At 37.9% G+C, this 24,834-nt stretch overlaps 3 protein-coding genes across 9 annotated transcripts in view; 2 read left to right on the top strand and 1 right to left on the bottom strand.

The window, feature by feature from the left end:
* Nucleotides 1-6,073, bottom strand: part of USP33 (ubiquitin specific peptidase 33) — a 43,541-nt gene extending 37,468 nt beyond the window's left edge. For 4 of the 6 annotated variants that reach the window (XR_003926140.1, XM_030033979.2, XM_030033980.2 and 1 more), the window contains exons 1-2: nt 5,158-5,268; nt 451-514 (exon numbers count right to left, since the gene is read on the bottom strand). Coding sequence is in view for 5 of the 6 variants with exons in the window: in XM_030033979.2 (XP_029889839.1) it covers nt 451-505 (55 nt within the window). In the remaining variant the exon portion in view is untranslated. Of the gene's footprint in view, nt 1-450; nt 515-4,907; nt 4,997-5,157; nt 5,269-5,803 lie in introns of those variants that run through there. The other 2 variants (XM_030033981.2, XM_030033982.2) reach the window with 2 other exon arrangements.
* Nucleotides 5,219-24,834, top strand: part of MIGA1 (mitoguardin 1) — a 44,434-nt gene continuing 24,818 nt past the window's right edge. Inside the window, exons 1-7 of one of the 2 annotated variants that reach the window (XM_030034006.2) lie at nt 5,219-5,331; nt 7,384-7,554; nt 10,390-10,567; nt 11,115-11,251; nt 11,500-11,626; nt 12,099-12,235; nt 13,003-13,126. In XM_030034006.2, coding sequence (XP_029889866.1) covers nt 7,456-7,554; nt 10,390-10,567; nt 11,115-11,251; nt 11,500-11,626; nt 12,099-12,235; nt 13,003-13,126 — 802 coding nt within the window. In that variant the 5' untranslated portion in view covers nt 5,219-5,331; nt 7,384-7,455. Of the gene's footprint in view, nt 5,332-6,220; nt 6,408-7,383; nt 7,555-10,389; nt 10,568-11,114; nt 11,252-11,499; nt 11,627-12,098; nt 12,236-13,002; nt 13,127-24,834 lie in introns of those variants that run through there. The other variant, XM_030034005.2, reaches the window with a different exon arrangement.
* On the top strand, nt 5,382-6,122 carry LOC115349640 (putative uncharacterized protein encoded by LINC00612). The gene has a single exon (XM_030034179.1). The coding sequence runs from the start codon at nt 5,382-5,384 to the stop codon at nt 6,120-6,122; it is 741 nt and encodes a 246-aa protein (XP_029890039.1).

The following is a 24,834-nucleotide window of genomic DNA, read 5'->3' as shown; positions in this document are numbered from 1 at the left end:
AACTTTTAAAAGAATGTGCCTTTTAAAAGTAAGTTAGTATAAATAAATTTATTAACAGCAAGAGAATCCAATAGTCCAAATTAAACACAGCTGACTTCTAAAATGAAATCCTCTTGACTTTTAGGGCATAAACTAACAGAATCCTGAGTGGAGCAGAGCTGGTTTGGATTAATTATTTAACCTCCTGGCCTCTACCATGCCACCCCAATGACATAAAAATTACAGTTTTCAAGCCTACCCAGAACTGATGGTGGTTTTGACTGTATATTCTGGTAAGGCATCTTATGCAACACTGCTAAAGTGTGCTGAAGCTGTGAAGGCTAAAATCCAGGAGCACGACTTGTTTGTCAAAGGAGAAGGAAACTTTATCTTGGTTTTATTTATTTACAAAGACACAGTCTACATTCAGGCATATTATATATCAAAAGCAAACTGAAACTTGTAACTTACATGTAGCACTGAACACTCGGTGAGCTTTCCTCTTGTTTGAGTTCTCTCTGTCCATCCAAGGTCTCTGATGCAGACACAGAAACTTATCAGAAATAAAGAATGCTAAATACAATCACTTTGTCATTATATATTTTGTTGGCTGCACAGAAAGCTATGATGTTTTACAGAATGCAAATAAAAAAATGAACTCAGTAACATTCTTTTTATATAAACACTCTGATTCATGCAGATAAGAACCATCCAAGAACTTTGCTCCAGTTTTGTCACTTAAACAATTACTATGGATGCCTCAATCTCTCTACAGCCCAAGAAATCTTAAGCTTTCTTCGCCCAATTATTATCTGTCCAACATAGCACTCCTTCATCAAGACTTGCAACTAAACTTCCATCCTAACTCCGTGATGCACACTCCTTGATTTGTTTGCAGCCTTTAGCACTGTTATCAACATCTCTTTCCACTTTGCCTGTTGGCTTTGGCAGCTTTAGGTTTGTTCCTTCCGCTATATGACCAATCACTCCTTTGAATATTAAGTAACCTGGGGCTTTGATGGTGTGGGGGAAACAAACCTTGCCTAGTAGGCATCTCAGACACGCTTCCTAGTAAACTTTCAGTTTGTTATCTTTGACTTGGTCTTTACTTCCATTGCCTTGCAATAAGATCCCTTTGAACCAAGAGTCATTTCAGTTCCCTTTGGTTATCTAAGGGGTTTTTTTTATATGTGTGTGTGTATGTGTATAAATAGACTGTATTATTCCTATAAACATTCCTATACAAATAATACTATTAAAGTATTATATTATTTGTATAGGAATAATAAAATACTTTATATAATTTATTATACATGTGCATGTATATACCTGCATATGTATACTTAAATATATTTTATGTATATATACAAGTATTTATATATAATTCACAAGATATTTCTTATATATATATATAACATGCATACATACTCAAGCATGTGTGTGTAACTTTCAGTCTTTTTGAATGTCACGTTAACAGCTGTTCAATAAAATATTTAAGAACTTATCTCATAAGACTGGAAATACTACAGTAAATTAATAATTTGGGATTTTTTTCAAGAGGAGGTCTAAATTCTCTTCCTGGACCAATGGCATGACATTTAAAAAGCAGTACTCTCAAATATAAGATGCAGCTGGAGAAGTATTTCCTCAGTTCAGTGTCTATTTGTAATCTATGTGCAGTATTGCTCAAAGACACTTTAAATATGGAAATGATATTTTTCAGGCCAAACCTCCTCAACTTCAGCCATGTTAGCAATTCTGCTTTGAACTGTAAAGTTCCTTTTCAGAACAGAAATGGAAACGCGAAGGTATGTTTCATCTTGCACATTTTGCAAGGTCTGTTAAAACATTAAAAGTGGACAAATGAGTTTCAAATAAAGCCCTGACAACCTAAAAAAAATTCAGCGTGAATTAATGCTGATTTAACACAAATGCTTTAGAAAGACTGGTATAATGGATTAGTAAAGCTTTAGGCTTAATTTTTTAATGGAAGAAGCTTTCTGAATGCATTATTCCAAGTAATACAAACCAATGAATGAAGTGGAGACTTCATCTCATGCTATCAGATTTGTATTTAACAGCTACTTTTCACACCTGGAACCATGCAAATCCAGACCCACAGTCCTGAACAAACCCAAACCCAGGAGTTCTGCTCACACCAGATTCTGTTTCTTGGTGCAGTCTGCATCCCTCTTCTCAGATCAGAAAGACCAACACATGTTGAAACTCATGTCCCTATGGATGTGGTCCCTACTGCTGTCCATACGGAGAGCATTCCTTGTAGAAGTCTAGTTAATGTTATAGATTCTTTACATGTTATTATATGGGCAAAGCTGAATGGCCTTTCTTTCACCTTTTGTTCACAAAATTCTTACACACCTCCTTCCATCCTGTAGCAACAGTGATAACTCACTGTACTGCCATAACCTTGGTAGCTTAATATATTTAGCTGTGGTAACACATTTTGTAAAATTTTATGTTTAAGTTCAGAACTGGAAAATTAATTTCAAAACCATGACTCATCCTTCAGCTCCCTAAGTCCTAGCAAGCCCAGGATAGCCCCTCCCTCGCTCACTGCCCTTCCTCAATTTCACTACTTCCTACTCTATCTGAAAAGATTGCTTATCTTTCTCTACTGATGTATCTCATTATCACATCTGCTTTTTCACAAGCTTCTGCATTGCATTAACCTCATCCAGAAGTCGCTTCGTCGCATTTTCAGTAATTACAAAAAAATAAAAATCTACTTTTGTACTTTCTCTTACATTCCATTTTATACCCCTGTTCTGAAGCTGGAGTGTATCTCCACTTCATACCCGCAATGATATGTGATAATTTGTACTGGGAAAGTACCTAGATATCTCATATGAACAGCTCTACTGGGTCAAAAAGGTCCATTTAGCTCAGTATCCTGTTCCTACCACTGACCAAAAGAAGACATCCACAGAAGAAAAAAAATTGTACAAGAATATATAGCTTCCCTGAATCCTTTACAGCTCTGATGCTTCCTGAAAGAAAAGCTTATACATTAGAAAAACTGAGAAAGGCTCTGAAAAGGATCTATATCAGTAATTTCAGCCTTCCTCATGCTGCAGAACTCTAAAAAATTGTTACTGAGACAGGAATTCTTAGACAGCAATCATGTGTCCAGTGGTAAAAAGACTATTTCTGTCACCTTTCATGGACCCTTCAGAAATATTCCATGGTCTCACAGGAACCTTAGAAAAATCACAAGCTGAAAAGCACGGACCTACACATATGGGATGCAAGAAGCATCTTTGTTTCACTATGAGGTTACGAATGAAGTAAAACTTAACTGGGAATAGAGCTCAAGTTTTAACACTAACTGTGCATGATCACATTCATGCAATAAGATTCTCATCAAATGCTTCCCACATATTTGGGAGAGAACTTTGCAGTCTATTGCTAGCTCTCTCCACTGTTTCCACTGAAAGGTTTGTTACAGCCCACCTATCTCAATGCATCATACTATATCATTCAACTAAGTGAACCACTTACTGGTCAAAAGAAGGACTTATTAACACATTTTTGCTTAGTGCATGCATAGAGAGTCACACTTCAAAGGAAAAAAAAAAAAAAAGCCTGCAACACTTATCTTGAACTCGCTGCCTTTTTTTTTTTGTGTTCCTGTTTATTCTTTGCATTCACTAAGAAAAAAACATTTGCTCACGTGAGCCGTCAGAACCATAATTTAAAGCATCATGACCAGCAACCTATTTATTATTCAGCAGAATTCCATGGCATCACAGACTTGTGTGGTGCCTACCATGAAGGCCTATCACACACACAGAAAAATCCCATCAAACACTAAGAGAATTCAACTGATCTTGAAAATTATCTTAGGCCCATGGAGGGAGCCTAATATTTCCAGCAGAAAGATAATAGATTTTAAATTCTCTCAAAATTTTTTTTAATTAATGTTAATGTTTTAATTTTCCTAGTTATAGTAGTTGACACCTCAACAGATGTTGAAATAAACAAATACGTATCCTTATTCCTTTGACGTCCCTAAATATGGAGCCATTTCATCAGATCTTTTTACAGGGTTCAGTAAGGGAATGCTGGTAGAAGATTTTAAGAATAAAAGGATTATTCTGAAGACAGCAATTACCTGAAGCAGTAATTGTATCTTCATTACAGGCTTTTATTATTTTTGCTGGTACAGCTCTGAATAACAGTGTGACAAACCAGTAAGCTCTAAGTTCAGGCTTCTTATTTGCACTCACAGTTATTTTATAAGTGATGCACTGGAACAATCGCATTTAACATTTATTTTCATTTTATCACAACAAAGTAAGAGCGACATGGGGGGGCAATTTTGTATCTGAACATTTAATTATGTAGAATACTAAAGAGCTCTGGAACTTCAGTAATTACTTGTCATATAGATATTCTTCACGCTTCAGAAAAAAACCATCAGCATTCACTCCAAACCATACGTGCCCGTTGAAGCTACAGCCTTGGACATACATATTCAGATTTTTAAGATGTACATTTTTCTATCGGTCTTCTAAAGAACTGTGCCGCTCTTCAAAAATTTTACTGGTTTCATTGACAATTTATTACAGAAATTACTTCAGCATAAAAATGCACATGAATAATATCGTTACCAAACTTAAGAATAGTCGTCTTAGGTCAAGAAATAGGGAAGATTAACCTTAATTTCACACATTAAGTTCCTTTATATTCTGTTGATCGGTAGGTGGTTTTGATTTTCACCTCTCATCCCTCCCTATTTCTACCTTTTTTTAATCTATCAACTCTAAAACAAGAGTATCCTGTTTTTTTGAAAAAATTATGACACCAATCCTAACTCTGGTAGAAAACTTACTTTATCTATTTAGAATAAAACCTGGTACTTCCCCAGTAAATGACAAAAGCATGCTCAGTAAAATGATGAAAGATACCTGGTCCTTCTTTTCAGGCACCAAGAGCTATCCACTCAAGTGAGATCACTTTCATTAAAATTTTATTTTTCTGCCATGAAGTATTGTTTCCGAAGAGAAAGGACATTAAAAAGAATGCTTGAGTTGAGGGCATATCCTTGTACAGGCTTAGACATTTTTCATTTTATGTTGCCTTTTCGGGTATATAGACCGTCCATTCGTTTCTTTCTTCCACCACTTTAAATCCTAACTCTGAAACCCATTAGCTGACCTTTATGTTTCTAAGAGGATTTCCCTAACTCAGGCTTTGCCTGTGCACAGAAGTCGTCTACGGTGATTTTCCACTAGGTGCTACACCAGACCTTTTTCTCCAGCCTATTTCATCCCTCGTACACGGCGACCTAAGCGTGTAGATACCTCAGGGAACGAACAGAGTAATTTACAGGTAAATTATTGTTTTTAGGAATAGCATCGTACCTACAACACCGTCGCCGCATGGCTTCAAATTTAGCAGGTATTTGCGGAGGTCGAGTCAAAGCTCTTTGGCCGCTTCCAGCGGGCAGGCGGGCGTACCCAGCCCGCCTGCCGACCGCCTCGCACGGCGACCCGCTGACCCGGAGCGGGCGGCCCGGGCACCGCCGACCCATCGCCCCGCAGCTCAGCTCAGCGGCCCGGCGGGGGAGGCAGGCCGCGCACCGGCCTCGGCCCCGGCCCTCCGGGACCACGGCGCCCCGGCCGCCGAGACGGCTCCCGCCGCCGCCGCGGGCGGCCATCACCGTGCCAATGCGCCCGGCGGGCCGAGCCGCCCTGGACTTTGAGACCGGCCGGAGACACCGCCCGCCGCGCTCCTGTCCCCCCTCACGGACGCCGGACCCGACCCGCCCTCCCCGCCGCCGGCGGGACTCTCCCCCTCTTACCGGAGCAGCCGGGAGGACGCACCGTGCGGCGGGGCCCGGAGCTAAGTCGGGCCTCGGCCAGCCCCGCGGCTTCCACCGATGGCGAACCCCAGCCTCCGGGGACGGCGGCCCTGGCGGGCGGGCAGCGCTCCCCCGCCCGGGACGACGGCGGCGGCGCAGAGGGCCGCCGTGGCGGGGAAGGCGCGCGCGCCCAGACCGCGGCTCCGCCGGCGCCTCCTCACGCAGACAGACGCCCACCGGCCGCGGCTGCGGCAACCCCGGCCGCGGGACGCGCCCCGCACAAAGATGGCCGCGCGGAGCGTCTCCGCCGCTCACGTGAGCACTGCCCCGCACAAAGATGGCGGCGCCAGGCTCTTACCCCACCTCACCCGGCCGTCCGCGGGAGGCGGTTGCCCTGCGTAAAGATGGCCGACGCGGACTCCTAACGGAGCGGGTCACCCTCACGTGGCAGCGACAGGGGCTGCCTCCCGGCCGACCTCGGCCGCTTCTCACTGGCCCGGAAGCGGATCCCCCGCCGGTCTCCTAGCAGCCACCGGTGCGGGGAGGGAACCGCCCGCGAGGGGCCCTGGCTGCTGCCCGTGGCGCCCGCTCCGGTGCTCGGCAGGTAACCGAGGGCGGCAACCGTCGGGCCACCGCGCAGCGAGGACCTGGCCCGAGGCGCGCCCGCCTTTGCCTGGGCGGCTGCGGGGACGGGGGCTGAGGGGCGCGCGGAGCCGCCACCCCGGCTCTGTCCCGACGCTCGGGCACCCCTGACCGCGACGCCGGGGCTACCTTGCCTGGGGAGGGCTCGGCAGGGCCGGACGGCGGTGGCTTCTGCCCCCAACGGGGCCAGCTACGGGGACGGGGTTCGCCGCCCCGCCGAGGCCGGCCGCGCCCCGCTCCGTGTCCCGCGGCGGGGAGAGGCGCCTGCCCTGAGGAAACGCCTCCGGGGCGGCACGGCCCGCCTGCGGCCGGAGACGGCGGCGGCGGGAAAACAGCCGGCGATTAAAGCTGAGGGCTCCCTCGGCGCGCGGGCCCGCCCTTTTCTGTCACCTCGCTCCCTGCCCCGGTTGCGGTCCTGGATGTCAGGTGCCAGAGGCTTCGCCTTGTGTTTAGCATCGGCGCGTGAGGGGGATGTTCCCTTTAACAGGGGAGATTGCGTCAGGCTGTATTATTTATTCCTCACCGTGTGTCTCCAAAAATCCTGAAGCTCTGAATGAGATGAACTTTTTCTGGCTGCTCTCAAATCTTTTAACTCTGAGCTGGCAGTTACACTCTTCCAACAGCAGTGATCTTAGAAACAGGGTTGTTGCCGTGTATGATTTAGAGGATATAGTAAGTGAACTGCCAGGTAATCGAAGCAGACCGAGTCCTCTGTGGATCCTGGTTATACATACACAGGGCTCTGCTCAGAGCAGTTGGAAGGAATGGGGCCTAAGCTGAGCCAGCAAATGTGCTGTCTTCTCATTAAGCACGTCTTCTCTACTCAGAAACATCAATCAAACAAGTCATGTACCTGTTATATAAGAGATTTGAGCTCGTAGAAGAAAGCTGTCCTGGGCTTCTATTGCATAATTCAGCACGTATGCTTCATTTGACAGAGTATTCCAGAGACCATCTGTGACTGTTTTCAAGATAGTTCCACTTAATGAGGTTATGGGAGAGAGGGAGCCATGTCAGAAGAAGCTGCTACTGAGGCACGATTTTCTCTGAAGACGGTAGCTTTACGGGTATTTCATCTTCCCATTTCTTGGTATTATTCTCTTAACCAGGTAATTTATACGTTATCTAAACATTGTCACTTTTGATATATGTTTAGAAGTTGAACTGCAATGTTGTTCTCACTCTTCTGTGCTTAGTATGAATTAAATTTATACAGAACACCTTGATTTTTGTTTTATTTAGAACATTGAACTAAAATAAGTAGGGTTTTCTTGTCTTTTTCTGCTAATAAATGCGTAGTGCATCATCATATATCTGACTGAAGAGATTGCTTTATCTGCAATGTCTATATGTCTTCATTTGCAACAGCACAATGATTCTCATCAAATATCAAAACCCTCAAGTTGTCTTTTTTTTTTTTGTAGAATTTTTCAGGTATTTAAAAACTAAACATAACTGTCAGTAAATTTTGAATAGTAGTATTGAGTGTGGTCTGAAATACTTTCTAGATTGCCAGTACCACTATCCAAATTAACCTGAATGATAATTCATTAATGTAAATCAAAAATCCTTGTTCTAGTTTTGGAGTCACTTCTGTTTGATTAAGTAAGTGGCATATGACTAAAACAAGGTATTGATTCTTTGAAAGCAGGCCGTTTTTTAAACCCGTTCAGTTCTTTTTGCTGGTTTTGTTTGTTTGTTTTACTTGCAGAAAGATCTTCAAAGAAAATCTTAAGGCTCTATTAATCACAGTATTTCCTTTTACAGATGGCCCTGGAGTGATTTATTTTTATTTTCTTTCATTGACACTATAGGCTAGTTTTCACTAGCAACATTGATAGCAGTCACTCAAATCTGGACAAAGAATACATTTTGATCTTAGTTTTCAGGTTGACAAAAGCTGGAAGTATTGTGAAGCTGATACCCCTTGTCTGCAGGGAATCATAAGATTTGTCCCTAGAGCACCTTCATGTCAAAGGGAGGAGGAGCTGTAATTGTGTTGTAGAGATTCAGAGAAGACAGGTGTTAGTTCCTTGTAACTACATATGTGATAAATGATAGAGTGAAATAGTGAAATAAGTCAGAATTACTTGAGAAAATATTAAGGCTTCAATCATATCCCTCAGAGAATACATTTCTTGAAGGGTGAGCCATATTCTGATGCCATAATACACAGGAGGAAAAAAAAGAGTTTCTAGTTGGCTGTACAAAATATGATTTTTTTCCATTCTGTGTATGCTGAATCATTGACAAGGATAACTAGAAGAAAAAAATTGTTTATTGTTAGGAATGCCAATAGTGTTTTTTAAAAAACAGATATTAGCAGGTCCTAATAAAGTTCTGCTTTTAAAACCCATGTCTTTAATATGACAGTATTTTATTTTTATTGAATTAGATGCTTGTCAGCAAAAGTGATGTAATTTTTCATATTTGCATGTAAATGCTTTTCAAAGTTTTACTGCATATAAAACCAGAATGAGATAGTCTCAGTCTTAGCTGCATCTGATTATTTTCACATTTTTTCTGTATTTAGAATACTTTAAAATTCTTACTGCAAGATCACTGATTTCTTTTTTACATTGCAGCATGTTCACATCCTTTTTAAATACCATGTGCAACTCCATCATGTGCAACTATTAACTTTCCTCTCCTAGAGGTTTTCATTTCACTGTTAGTTTATTTATGATCATGTTTGTAGGCACAGACAAATTTAAAAAAATCCACTTACAGTTCTTTGAAACTTTAGTTCTAGCATTTAATTCTGTGAGCTTCAAGGTTTTAATCTCAGTTATTTGGTTATTAACTCTTTTCTGTGAAATACAGTAGTCTTTTCTAAGTATGTGCTTGTGCTGTGTTTCAGGGATTTCCTTTTCCTTGCAGAGTACAGTGCTAGGTTTTTGGCCTCAGTCAAGATACAGTACCACTAAGGACATGGTTCTCAAGTCAAAGGTGTTTGACTTGTTGATTGCAAAATCAATGCAGAGCAAAGCTTTCAGTGCTTCTTTAAATTACACAACTCTGATAGTATTAACCAACTACGCAGCAACCAGGGACTGCGAGAGTGCAGCGGTACTCTGTGTGGCCAGCTCTCTCTTGTGTGAGGAAACATGTTACAGAAACACCATATTAGCCCCAAGGACTGTAGATCTGGTTTTCTCCCAGCAGTCTGTTTCTCAAGCAGCATAGATTTCCTAAAGATTTTGTGAATGTGGACTCTAGTTTCCAGTTAAGTGGCTCTTATCTTCTTTGTATATCTTGTCACTTTGAATGTTATAAACTTTGTTAATGGCTTTTAATTCCAGTTGCTTGTATATGTGGTTCTTATTTGCTAATTTAAACGTCTGTAAACCTATGACTGATCTATATCCAAAATAAAATGTAACAATGAAAAAAAAAGGTTTATTTAGAGAAATATGTTTAAATACATGTTCTTCCCAAATTGAAACACGATGCAAATGTTAGCTTTTGGATCCTCCACTCTTTCACAGTGCAAGAAATAGTCTATTTGTGAAGGGTGAGTTTCTTCTCAGAATTTTTTTGCTGTTAGAGAATTAATTGAAGCCCTGCATTGAGCTGGTATTAAAAAGAAATAAAATAAAAAGAAGTTTGTCTGAAAGTCATTTACATAGATCCCCGTAGTTTGTGGATTTGCAATATACCTTATAGTTCTTGGTGCTGCAATATGTCTCTTAGTGCAGCCACTCACTTTGTTGCACCAGCCCCTTTGTAAACTCTCTCACCTACTGGCCATCACAAATTTTGAGAAGCAGTTAGTCTGTGTCCTTGCTCAGAGTTGGTTGTTTCTCAGGCTATGTGAGAGCAGCATCTCTTATCTCCCTCAGACAAGCTATAGCCTAGGTTGAACACAGCAAAAGAAGGACAGGAGGAAAGGTGGGAGTTAAGGAGCATATACTTCCAATGAAGTCACACTCTTTTATTTTCAGATAAAGCTTTCCCCTGGGTTAAAGAAGCTTTTCACAGTAACAGCAGTGAGTGCAATATCTGTTCTTTTTCTGGCCAATCACTTTAAAAGAAGACGTGGAAAGAAAAACAAGAAAGTGCCACCATGGGAACCAAGTCATCTAGTATTAGAGTGTACCAAAGCAGCTGCATCAGAAAAAGGTACATGAAGGAATCCCTGAGGTTTTTTTTGTTTTCTTGGACAGGAAGAAAATGGGTGTGAGGGGTTGGGTGTGCATAACTGTGTAGCAGTAAAACAAAGTATTTTCCTTTAATGCTGAGTAGGTTTGAATTGTTGAAGTAGAAGTTGTGCAAATTAGGAAGAAAATTACAATGTATTATAAATAAACTGGTCTTGTTCTCAAAGGTGAAGTTTCAATCATGACTTTGGATTAAAACTTTCTTTTATCAATAGTATATTAACAATGGGGTTTACTGTTCTTGTGGACAGATCTCCATACTGAGAAAAGCAGATTTAATTTTTTATGAGATGGGAAAATAACAATCCTCAAATGCATGGTTATTGTTATAGATATTGACTGTTCTAATTTGTAGTTTCTCATGTAAAACTGTAAATAAAGGAATATTTGTTGTATGCTTCTAAAGTGGATTTTATCGAAAAGAGTAAACGCAATTCGTGATAGATCTTGCTAACAAAAGATACAATGTTTTGAGTTTGCAGCAGCTTTAAAATCAGTGTATCTCTTAGGTTCTAGCTGTTCCAGTAGTCGGCAAAACTTGACTCTTTCTCTGAGCTCTGCCAAGGAAAAAGGATCTCAGTCTTGCATCTATGCAAATGGAGGACTTTTCAGTAAATACTCTGGTTCAGTTCAAAGCCTGGCCTCCGTAAGTAAAAGTGCTTTAAGGCTCTTGAATGTGTGTTAACTTGCACTGAATGTGCACCTAATGGTTTCACTGAGCTGAAACAACTTTCCTGAACAAGCTGTGTGGAAGGCTAGAGAAGCTGGGAAGGACAACTACATAGTAAAAACAGTTTCTAGGCAGAAAGCTTGGATGTAATGTACTCTGGCAAGAACATAGTTTTAAGGATACTCTGTATAACAACACTTCAAAATTTGTTTACTTTTTTTAAGGTTCAGAGTGCCACCTCTTGTCACAGTTGTGCTTGTGCCAATTCTAATTCCTGGGATAAAGGAGATGAAGATGATATGAAGCTTGTCAATATTCCAGTGACCACACCTGAAAATTTATATTTGATGGGTAAGTTATAATAAGAATAATCAGCATCTACCAACAATGAATGTAAATAAATTCTTGTTTTTATGGCAAAGTGACACACAATATTATTGTGGTGTTCTTTCGCAGTGTCCCGTTGGGATGTGTCTAAGAACATTTCCATAAAATAATGAAATCTTACTTGATCTAGAGTTAGTTTTTCAAAATACATATTTTTTATTCCTGTATTTGTAGTAGTAATCCATAAAATTATTTTAAAATGTAAATAGGAAAAAAATACATTGAAAATTGTTGCTTTAATCATATTGTGAACTTCTTTATCATATTAAAAAGGTAGATATCTTTCTTTTGAGACTGGGAAATGCTGTTGTTTCAAAAACTTACATCTCTGTTACAACCATGCTTATTAGCTATATAATGTCCTGCAACTCTAAAATGTGAATTCATATGGAAGCTGCGCATTTGATGGAATGGAGGTATTCCTGATCTCCCCTAGGTATGGAGCTTTTTGAAGAAGCACTGCGTCGATGGGAGCAGGCACTAACTTTTCGTAACAGGCAAGTTGAAGATGAAGCAAGTTGTGGTCCCATTAAGCTGGGAGCAGGAGATGCAATTGCAGAAGAAAGTGTAGAAGTGAGTATATTCAATGTATAATCTTCTGTTGCTGCCCTGACAATTCATTGCATTTTGTTACCTGAATCTTTTCAACTTCTAATTCAACTACCAAAACTGAGAATTAATTCAAATTTCCAATTTAGTGGTATTGCATTTAAAGGACATCTAACTTTGTTCCTTTTGATTTTTTGGCTGGTTATTTGGAGGAGGGCAGGGGGAGGGAATTAACGTTATTTATTTTTTTTGCAATTGCTGTTGCATCAGTGTTTGCTTCTGGATGGTATTATCATGCTACCAAGCACACTAGTTCTCTGCACAAAATCCCTTGGGTCATCCCTTTCTTTTCTGACTATTTGAGAGGATATCTGCTTAGCAAAGATAAAGGTATTGGGAAAGATGATCAATTTACGAATATTCACAAATAATGTGCTTGAACTTTATTTGTATTCCTTTTTTTTTTTATGAGCTAAATGCTAAAAATATTTTGAAATAAACATCCACCTGTGTGTCTTTCATTATTTCTAGTGCAGTAAACATCACAGATAATTTTAAAGTGTTTTAGAATTTACATTTTAGTTTTATTACACTAAATAAAATATATATGTTTAGAAAAGTGTGTATATTTTGGATGTTGAAGTATTCATCTGACAGTGTCCTTGTGCAGTTCGTAGGAAATTAATGTGGCACGGTCTGCTCTTTGAAGGCTTAATATTCTTAGATCTTACAAAGGAATCTTACAGACTGTAAACAAATAGAAGAATCTTCTAATGTCTATCTTCTTGCAGGATATCATTAGTGCTGAATTCATTCATAAGCTTGAATCCCTTCTTCAAAGAGCTTATCGTCTTCAGGAGGAGTTTGAAGCCACACTTGGGGCCTCTGATCCTGCTTCTTTAGCTAATGATATTGGTGAGTACTCCTATTTTACATTTTTATTGCTTGTAATAATGACTCTTGTGGGGGAAGTTACTGAAATATCCACTGAGCAGAATTATATTTATCTGTAAATAAACAGAAAAAAAATCAGGTTCTTTATTATGTAATATTTGATGTAGTGCGTGTATTTTAGATTAAGAATGGACTGAGAGGAAATGTTTTTCTTTGTGGCTTGTCAGTATACTTGAGAATTTTCATAATACTTCTCAGCTTTCTGAAGTTTATGTTGACTTGGGTATTTAAATATTTATGCAGTAAGAATATATGACCCTTTTTATAGCATGGGTGTATTGGACCATTTCAAAAGAAGTTTTATACATCTTTTAAACTGTCAAACTGTGTATGCATGTACTTTTTCTTTTTTTTTTTTTTTGTTTGTCATAATTTTTTGCAAAATAAACCCCAAACCAACAACCAGAAAGACTTAGTCTGAAACAGATATCCATTACCAATGCTCTTATCCGTGGTGATTGAAACTTATCACAGTTATGAGTGACTAAAACCAGGATGTTAAAATGGCAAATATAATGAGCAGTTGCTGCCAGATGTGCTGATTAAGTACAGATAGTTTGATTATTTTTATTTAAAGAATTGGTTTAAGATGTTATTAAAGACTGGTACTATTATACCTTTTCATAAGTCAAGCATCTGATCTCAGATAACTGTCAGACTTAAAAGGCAGAACATGTTCTGGGATTAGTTTTAGTCAGTAGTCTTGTTTGTTAGGCTTCAGCTTGACTGGCACGAGGTGGCAGTGCTCTCATCTCTTAACCCTCATGTTATCCTGCAACTACTAAATACAGCTCTGAGTAAGGTGGGAATTAAATTTAGGTCAGAGTTGGCTTTCTAACATACCTGCATACACCTGTTAATGTAATTCTTAAAGCAGAAGAGCATTTGAATATTTTATTTTGGTGTCTGAAACAGTAAGCCCTAAATAAACTTGCCTTGTATATCCATTATTAAATTAGAAGTTTATTTGTAATTTCTGTCTTCAGGCAAAATTAATAAAATGGTATTCAAAGGACTCAATGTAATGTTCAATGTGTTTAGTTCTTGTCTTGCTTGATTACCCTGGAAGTATTTTAAATCGATATTTTATTTTTTTAGATGTGATAACTGAATTCTTGTTTACCAAGAATGTTCTGAGAATTGAATTCATTTCAAATGTTCTTTGTAGAAATCATTTGTGATCTCTTGAGTAGATGTCTGTTACTTTATTATGAATTTTATTTATGCCAGTCCAGATGAGTGAGGAAAACAAGTAATGAAGTGGTTTAGTGAATAGTGTTTTCACTGTTCAGGATTTGGGGCTTTTTCGTCATTATCTTGAATTTGTGGCTTGAACAGCAAGGAATATACTAAAGAATGCTTCACTTTTTCAGAATGTTTTAGAAGCAAACCAGAAGAACATTATCTGTTTCCAAGCACTGGTGCTTGGAAGATTTAATACAGAGGATGTTTTTGTTCAATATTTGATATAAAAATATTTCATCACTCAAAATTTTTTAGATAATTTACTTTCCTGTAGGATATGACACTGAGTGTAGTGTATGAATGTTTGAAGTAGGATGTTTTTGAGATCGACAGTTTTTTGGTAGCTTTCCTGGGAGAGACAGAAAAGTATGTTTGGGAGAATCCTAGAGGCTCTCTTATGGGTTTATTTCCCCCCTCCTTTTTTTTTTTCTTTTTTTTCCATTTTTTTTTTTTTTTTTTGTTCTTTTTTTTGTATTTGGTAATCTAGTGAAAGAAAATGAAAGCTGCTGTCAACAGACTTTCCTTTACTACCCCAAAATGTGCATGTTAACATGTACTTATTTTGTTTCACTTCTATTCAAAGTTTTGTATTACTCTTTGCTGGTATAAACATTGATCACTTTTTTTCCTTTTCGTTTGTGTGCGCACATGTATGTCTATTAACAACAACAGGGATGGAAGTGTTCAAGAGCCACAAGAATAAGCAAGTCCAAGAAAATTATGAAATTCCAGTGGCCAAAAGAAATACAGTACAGCATTCTTTACTAAAAATAAGAATAATATCCTACTGCAAAATACAAATGACAGTTCAGAAACAGAAATGAAGGTGCCTCTGCTCTGTAGGAATGTATATCATTTGTGGCAAGCGAGGCAGCAACTGCTAAATCTGAATCAGTAGTCCTGGATGATTTATACCCAAAACTTCTTAAAGAAGCTAGATGAAGAAAGCACCCTAATCCATCATTTACTATTCACTAATCTTGGAAAGTGGAAAATGTTCCAAATGATTGGGAAATGGCCAATTTAGTTCCAAATCTTAAAAAACAAACTACCCCAAAACTCCAATACCTAAGTTAAGCGTCATGCCTATGAAATAATAGAGTTACTAATTTACAGTTCTGTTACCACAGACAACATAATAAAAGGTGTAATTAGTGCCAGTTGATACAGTTTCATGGTCAGTGTTTTTTCTTAGACTGTAGGTTTTTGAGAGATCTGCAATTTGGGGGATTGATATAGCATACATTAGTTGATAATAATTAGCTCACTGACATGAACTTTTGTTTATACTTCTGTCTACTGTTAAGGGAAAGGTTTGCTTTCTAGGGAAGATGTTTGGTTAAATGCTGTAATTTTATCAACTATGTAGCTGATAAAATAATTTGTAGAGCTGGAAGTTGATAAAAAATGATCATTTAGGGCATTAAAAGCTTTGAATTAATGAAAAGGAAAGATTAGTAATACTGATCTGAATTATCTGTTTAAATGGTTACAATCTAACAAATTACATTTGAATCCAGGCAAGTATGGATTGTACATATATATGAGAGATTTTAAAAGAAAAATAATAAAGAAACACTCTTGGAATGCATTAGGAAACTTTTGCATCACAGTCAGTGTAAGTTTTCAGCACAGTGCTGTAGAAAAAAGACCATTACTAATCTTTGGCTATGTGAAAAGGACAGCATCAGCATAGAGGCAGAGATATGATCTTGGTTTTGTATGGTTTTAGAATACTGTGTCCAGTTCTGTTGTTCATATTTCAGAAGATATGGAAATACTAGACAGCTCAAAACAAGCCATAAAAATGATCCATGTTTTGGAAAAACAAGCTAATATGTGGTTTAAGTTGTGTATGTCCAGCTTCTTATTGAAGAAAATACTGAGAGGTGACTTACTTGTTCTGAATAGCTCCTTACACATGGAAAAGGTATGTGCTGCTGGGGGATTTGTAGACCTTGATGTCAAAGTCATAACTAGATCCAATGTCTGGTTGTTCAAGTGAAACCAGTTAAGTTCTGAAGTAAGTTGCCTCTGAAGCGTGTTGAGGGTATTCCAGTGTTTTAGACTAAAGGGTTTTTTTGTTTGTTTTTTTTTTTAATGCTCTTTTGAGGGATGTTTTTATTTCTCTTTGAGAGGAAGAGATGGACTTGGGGGTAAATGGTCATTGTGGCCTTTCTGGCATTTAAGTGTTTCCCCTTACTACTGCTTTTTTTTCTTCTTTCGTGGGCCTTGGAGTGACCAAGAAAAAGCTTTTGTTGTCCTTAATAGATTCAGAACACTTGCAGCTTGTAGTTAGAATGCTTATAACAAGCTTTTATGCTTCAGGGTTTCAACTGTTGATCCACAATGGTAATCAGAAAATGTTTTGCTTTGTTTTTTCTCTGATACACATAATGGTTAGATATAGTTTGTGGATATTTCTTCTATTTTCTCCATCTGAAGCACTTGTGATTAGCCACAGCTGGAGACAGGGCTCTGACAGTCAGACAAATCTATCAAGTGTTATCAAAAGACTTGCTGCATGAATGTCTGACTAGCACTTCTTATTCAGAAACCCTGGGTTGTAACAAGCTCCAAATTTGGTCAGGAAGGAAACTTACAAAGGTAAAAATTTCCATCAATTTCTGGTTTTCAGCTTTCTCTGTAAAATCTTCTGTCAGACTTCTGGGGCTCCTGAAACCACTCTCTCCCCTACTTGTCTACTAGTCACAAATGTTGCTCCTTCCCAAAACCTTTAAAGGTTATTCTTCCCCGGTCATCATTCCCTCTACCTAATCAAATTAAGATCTTAGTGCTGCCGTTGATCAATCCTACCGTGGACTTGCTTTTCATTTTGTGATCCCACTTACTAGTTGAAGTTTGTTGACATGATAAACAATTTGCCAACCAGCTTTGAGAAAATGCCTTCAGGAGACTATGATAACATGCTACATGGGAGAGTCAGGAATGAGTTACCTGGGACCCTGCTGGAATACAATAGCTTGTCGCTGCAACCACTGTCTTTCATGATGTGGCCTGAAGTGCTTTTCTTCTGTCTGCTATGACAGGTAAAAGGTGACTTGTAAGAGCAGGCAATCATCACTTGAAGTGGTTGCATGCTGTAATCTAATTGCCTTTTGTTTGCTTCTTGTTGTGTAAATTAGCACCTCCAAATGCCTTTTTTTTTTCCTAGTTATATGTAAATTAAATATTTTCTCTTCCTGATATTTACAAATATTCAACTTCTAGCAGTGCAGAAGATACAGGTGTAAATAAATACCTTTTCTGCCTGTGGGTAGAATTCTATTAATAGCAATAATAATAATAATTGCAAATAATCATTTTCAGCTCTGTAAGCTATTGTGGAGTTACAAACAACGAATACAGCCCTGGAAAAGACTTGCATTTTAAATAGATGAAATAATGGAATGCAATTATGTTCATTGTTGTTGCATTCTCTACTGGACTTTCAGAATTATCATATAAACCAGCAAGCTAAAATAGGATTTCTATAGCAGAAATATTTCTGGACATGAAATTAAAACAAATACGTAGGGCTGAACTGCTGTTGTTTTTATGCTCATCCTCTTAAGACTGTGAAACAACGTGGGAAGCCTAGAAACAGGCTTTCTTGAGGCAGGCATAAGCTAGACTGAATCAGGAAGGAGACAATTGGCAGAAAACTGTGAAAAATATTCATCTTGTTATTTCTGAGTGGTGAATGTGGGGGGGTAGAGGGTTAAAAGCTTCTAATACTTTCTGTAGTCTGTCCTTGAAGAAAGTTAACTTTTTTTTTTCTTTTTTTTTTTCCTTTTTAGATCTTTTCTAGCAGACTGAAATGTTAGTCAAGCTAACTTGGGAGGAATGCAAAGAGTTAGGAGAGAAACAATAGTTTTACTTATGAGCAGAATTGCAGGTCAGAGGGGAAAACTCTCAAATTGTAGGGCTCCTTGTCAGTACTGAATTCCTAATATGTCATATTGTTATTCTGATTTCTACTGCAAAAAGGAATGCTGGCACTCAAACTAATGGTGACTTGTGTACACTGGCACTCCAACTTTTTGATAATAATATTAAAACCTATGCATTGATTACATTTTTATTTTTAAAATATTTTATATTAATTATACAATTTAAAACAAATTAATTGTTTGAGCTACTGCAGTAAAAGATCTCACAAAGGTCTGTGTTGGATGGTTTTGTTGGAAGGTTTGTCTGTTTCTTTTTTTAATTTTCTTCTCTCACTCAAAGATATGACTGGCATTTTGGACAGACTAAGCACAGTCTTTAACCTAGTGACAAAACTCTTTCGACAACATATTTACATATTAGAAACCTTTTCTCCAGCTGCTCTTAAAACAAAACAAAACAAAAATATCTTTGCATAATCAATGAAGCGGTTGAAAGCTCATTTTATGTATTTTGTTAACACAGACTTCTATAATGTTTTACTGTTCATGGATGAATATCTACGGCCTGTGTTTTCCTTCCTGCCTCTGAAATATTAATGGAAAAATTCTAGTTTGAGAATATTATGTTTTATTTGGTTATGCACAAGAAATGTTTCTGTTTATAATTCTCAGGCTCCAATGAGGAGGTGAGCAATTTGTAGTAATTCACTTAGGTGCGCTCTAGTAGTACAAACTATAAAACAAATTTAAAGCTGCGTAACTTTTTATCATAGCTTGAAAACTTTTGCTTGCTTTGTGTTCCTTGAAGATAAATTTAGATTAAATGGTTCCTTCATTTCTTGGAGAAGGATGAAACATTTTTCTAGTGGCTGAAACAGAATTGAAATTGAAACAAAAGAAAACAGTAGCTTTTTCTTTTTAAAGTGTGGAAATATATTAATCCCAAGAAATGCTTTCATAAAGGAAAGAAAACAATATTACTGAGTCTGAGGAAAAGGCCAGAAAAGTTATTCCAATCCATTTTTTTTTAAAAATAATAATTTAGCTATTACAGTTTACAGAAGTTCAGTAACTGCTGAAGCTTACAGCGTTTTACTGTGAGGTGTCTTGTATTGCAACTTACTGCTGCAACTCCTTATTTCTGACTCACAATAGATACTCAAAGGGCAGATGTTTGAATTGGATAGTATGTCTTCTGCTATCAATAATATTTACGACTTTCCTTTAAAGGCATATTTGTGCAATATTGATAACACTTCCTTTCTACATCACCTTCAGCAAAATTCTTTACCAGAAAGCACATAAGCACAATGTTGAATAGTAAGATTGGTAGTTAAAAATATTTCTGCAATTGTTGTGTCTATCAAAAGATTATAATGCTTGGCTTTCTCAGTGATACTCTTAATTTTGGCAATACTATACGAAAAATGCAAAATAGCTTTGCATGGACCTGCAGTGAAGTTACTAGTACTGAAAAAGATTAGTATTTGATAATCTGTATCTTCATGTTGGTATTTGATAACCTGGAGTGTATGTTTGTGTTTATCTTAAAAGCTGAAACTTAAGTGCCATTTCATTGCATAGTGAAACAGATTAGCTGAAATCTTTTCAGCAGTGGCTCAAGGTAATATAATATACTTTACTGTACACTGAACCAACACTGGAGAACTCAAGGTCACTTATTGTATGTTAGCTTGGGTGGAGATACGGATAGAAGTTTCCAAACCCACTTGCAGTAAGATCAGAAGGAGAGTCTGTTTCTGATTTTTGAGGACCCTTGTTACCATTTGCCCAACAGCTTTGCTCTTGGATCCAACTATGCAGGCTATTTATACACCTTGTTGCTTTTCCTTAAATGGCATTCCTGAAACCTGTCTTCTTTCTGTCCACACTAAAACTCCTGTTTAAGCCCTTGTCTTTCTCACTTCTTGACTCCTGCCATGTTCTTGTCTTGCCTTGTCCATTTAAAACTTGCTTCTCTCACATGGACTTAACTGGTGTTTATAAAAACCTTTGCTCATTTTTCTGACCAGATTATTCCTTTCCCTTAAGCTGTCTCTCCCCCTCAGGAGCTTCTCTTCAAATGAAATACAAGCTATTCCTCCTTTTAGCTATGAAGGCTGCTCATAACTGAGCCACAATCCACCTACCTGATTTAATTTCCCAAACTTTGTTCAGTTAGCTGTTCCTGTGCTTCCCTGCTCAGTCCTCCTAATGCAAAATCCGTCTGCTATTTCTCAACTGTTTCTCCTCAGTCCTTACAACATGTGAGCAGCTGCAATTGTCTCTTTCCCCAGATCTCTTCTTAGCATGAGCTTCCTGGTTCCACGTAGTTAGCCAGGCAAACTCTAATTACTTTCTCCCTCTTTTTCCTTTCTTCTCTGCCTGTCAATTTTAAATCCCTGATAAAAAAATATAATGAAGCTGTTCTAGTTCCTTACAAGAGTAAGGATCCTTACATTTGTATGCAGTTACTGCCCCACAGTACTACTCAAGTAGGACTAGTTAACACATGCTGTATTATCTGTGTGTTCATCACCTACCTCTTTAACACTGCTTTAAAGGCAAATTTTTTGAGCGTTCCTTTCACATCTTTTTTTGTTGGCCATTCTAGTGCTTAGTTTTAGTCAATAGTTTCTCCATTTTTTTTTTTTAAACCTTTTAAAAAAAGTACACATTTACCACCTTTTTGTTTAAAGAAAAGTGGTCATTTTCCCCACACATCAGGGCTTGATTTAATAACACTTGCATTCATTTTGAACACTTTTCAAAAGTGGTGTATGGAATAAGTGGCAACAGCCTTCCAAAGGCAGGAAGTTGCTTTTTTTTTTTTCTTCCCTTCCTCTCACATGTTCTTGTGGTATATTCTTAACAAGTCATAATTTACAAATTCTTTTTCTTACTAAAATGGATGTATATACACTTAACTTCTATGTGTTTATATACATTGTGGGTATAAATGTTCCAGAGGCAGGAAAAAAATCATACCAGACAGATGGCAAGTTGTGAGGGCGGGATAAGTGTTTATTTTTCTGGCTGGAGTATCGCAGTGTGAGGTTATATAAACTGATGATCGAGAACATGTTTTGGCCCATAGGGCTAATTCCTTTTTAGAACTTCTACTAAAACAATTTATTCTTGCATTAAAGTCTATTTTTAAGATAGGCTTGTCTGAAACATTCATGGGCAAAATGAAGGAAGGAGAGCCAGAATGAGGTGGGGGAGATACAGACAGTGATAGTTTAGAGTTTGAAAAGACTTCAGAGGTAATCAGCTCTCTCAGCTTGGTAGCTTAATCTTGAAAGTGCAGAAACAACATTTTGAGCTTTTCCAATTGCTTTTCAGCACAATATCAAAATGGAATATTGACAGAATCATATAAAATCAGCAAATGTAGCTCTCTGCACTATAGTTCCTTTATTAATTCAATAGTTCAGTTAGGACTAAAATAGATAAACTTCTGTCTGCAATTTATTTTCAAGGGCTTAAAATGAAAACATTGTGTCTTTGTGCACACATGCAAAAGCTAACAACTTTTCTTAACTGACGTGTCTACTACATTTAAATCTTGCTGCTGTTTAAGTCAAAGGCTCTGACCATCAGCCTGGCATAAATGGTTGTAGCATATCCACACAGCAGAGTCTTCAGTGATTGCTGTTCACTGGGCTTGTTATTTAGCACTAGCCATACTCCATCGGTACAGCAATACAGATTTATTTACCAGACATACAGTTTGTGGTTGTTTTTTTTTTTTTTTAATTGCTTACCCTATAGGTGGGAGGCTGAAGTAGCTTGTGTAAGTATTTAATTCCTAAAGGCCTTTTTATATCTTATAATTTTCTTAAACTTTTGTTTCAGCTTGCAATATTTCAAAGTTGAACCTGTATGTGGGAGTAAATCCATTTTTGTGGAAAGGTATAGCAAAAGGTTCTGTGAACAATAACAACAGAGGGAGTAAAATTTATTATTTATGTGTCATTTTTCTCTCACGCAGATATTTATGCAGTAATTACTAAAACTGTTACAAAAAATTAACTGGGTTTGAGATGTGTTTTACTTCCCTTTTGATTGCTCAAGGTAATTTCTTTTTTTAATAAATTACTGTCAATTCTTTAATTCTTTGTGGGATATCTCGTCTGTGCACTATGTCCCACCTTACCTAATAATCCTTTTTGTAGCAAAGTGCTGTAGGGTAGCTGATTCAAGAGCACATGTCGATCACACCAGGCTTTATTCTCTCTTCTGCTATTTAAAGCTGCCCTTGTTCTACATGTAGATATGCTGCAAGTATTTAAAGGTAAACATATACATATTTCCAAATAGCCTGAATTATGTACATTCTTTCTTATTCAAGCTTTGCTTTATTTTACTTTAATTTACCACAGATAACTAATATATTGACTAGATAGCAGCTTTAACTACATCTGTTTGAGTAGCTGCTAATGAGTGTCAAGCTATCTTCCAGGGTCAGGTTGCACTAATCATTACTTACATTATGATTCAAGTGTTAATATGTTGTTACTAATGCATTTAGCAACCTTATAGTGTTACTAATTTGTTTTGTAATTTAAGTTTGGTAACTGGTGTTATTTAGTAAACTAAAGGTCCAGAGGAAGAACTCTTCATTTAGTACAACTTTTTAAGGATTCTTATCTCATTCTTTCCTACTTTCAGTGCCAAGTGGAATGCAAGCAGGCTCCAATCAGTAGGGCACTTAAGATATTCTTTAAGTCTTATTGTTTAAAGTTAAGCATGTGTCTTGCTAATTTAGGTTCTTAAACTGTATGCTGTGTACAGCTGGGTTTGCAGAAGCCAGTCACATTCCTGAGCAGTTTCACCAGAGTGTGCAGAATTCTGTAAGACAGTTCAGCCCTGAAATTCAAGTGAAGACTAGGATTATTATGCTGTTCCCACAGAGTTTGCCTGTGTCAGATGTGCTAGAGTCTCCATTCTGAACACAGAATCTAAATGTTAGTCCAATTCAAATATATATATTTGTATCTTTTGATGTTTATTTCACTGAGAGTCACCAGTTATGTAGCTGGTTCCGTCTTTCTATCTTTAAATTCCAGGGATAGAAAGGTATCAGTCTTTCTTTTCTGATACTTTCTTTATACATGTAAGCAGAATTACCAACTGCTAGACAGTATATTTTTCTTTAATGGAAGAACAAACTAATATGTGGGTTCCTTTTGTCAGTATGTCTCACTTGCTTTGAAATGTCAGCATCCCTGAAGCATAATATACTGGCTAAAGAAAAGCCTTTCCAGCAGTCTTGTGTTTAAAGTCTTACTTTGAAGAGAACATGTTGGATGGTCCTATACCCTTGTGCTGTGTCCAGCAAAATAGTCTATATGCTAGCATACTAAACTGGTTACTCTTTCCTTTTTTTATATAACAAATTAGGAAACTTTTATAAAGCAACAAGTTTCAGGAGCTGAGCAACAGTTGCTGGTTATTCTTGTCCTTCTTCATCACTGCATATGCTACTATCTGGTCTTCTATGAAGAGGTGCATGGTGGGAAAGCCAAAAAGGTGGCAGTGAACTGCCTTGGAATGAGGCAAGGGATACTGCTAGTAATGCGTTTGTGTAAACATCTTGCTTTAAGTACCCGCTAACTTCAATAAATTTACACAGGTGTAGTAGAACTGAGGCCAAAGGGATAAGTTCACTTACTTTTGAGACTCCTCTCTCAAGTCTGGTGAGAAGACTTTTCTGCCTAACCTGCTTATGGAGGCTTCTGGCGTAGGAAAGGTATTAAAGGAGCTAATTCTAGATGTGTAAGTCTCAAAGTTAACTTTTTGTACTTCCTTGTCCTGTAAATATGACATTGCATTTTGAATCTGCGCTGCATCACAATGAGTTAATGTACTATCACATTGAATGTGGTTGAACAGACCATTCCATTGTCACTAGAAAGTGTCTGTGCAAAAATAGCGGTAGGTTACACTTGTTTTTAGGATGTGAAGAACTAAGAAAAGGCAGTGACGTTCAAATCTGATGACTAAGGTATCTGGCAGTCTTCACAGTGCTGTGCTATAAATCCCCAGTGGACAGCCTGTGTTTTAAAATATGCAGCACTGGAATTCAAACTAGACTTTGCTCTGGACAAAATAGATGTGATGCTTTCTGAACTATAGGAGAATGGAGTACCCCTATGAAGAGGAAACAGTGACAACTTTGTGTTGCACATCCATCTCAATAGACTCTGCACAGATTAGACAGCTGAGCAAATTTGATTGCCAGATCTCTTTCAAATCAAATCAAAGTACAGAAAGTGCATCTAAACTATTAGACTTGAAAACAGGAGGGTGGACAGAAATCAAATTCTTCTGTAAAGGATAGGGATTTAACCCTTAAAATCAGGGAAGATCCACTGATTTTTAGCTTCAGGGTAAAGAAAAGAAGTTGCAGAAAATTGTAACCCTGTGTAAATGTAGAACCTTATAATGTGCAGTTACGAATAATCAAAGTTTACATTTTCAAAGAAACAAAAAGGGAGATAGGGATGTATGATAGGGAGAGACCTA

This window comes from Aquila chrysaetos, chromosome 12 (genome assembly GCF_900496995.4).
Source record: "Aquila chrysaetos chrysaetos chromosome 12, bAquChr1.4, whole genome shotgun sequence".
In the NCBI taxonomy this organism is placed as follows: Eukaryota; Metazoa; Chordata; class Aves; order Accipitriformes; family Accipitridae; genus Aquila; species Aquila chrysaetos.
The sequence above is the reverse complement of the archived record's forward strand: the minus strand, read 5'-3'. Positions and strand labels throughout refer to the sequence as shown.

Coding starts and splice junctions, on each gene's coding strand:
- LOC115349640 (XM_030034179.1), top strand. CDS start 5,382: ATGGCTTCAAATTTAGCAGGTATTTGCGGAGGTCGAGTCAAAGCTCTT.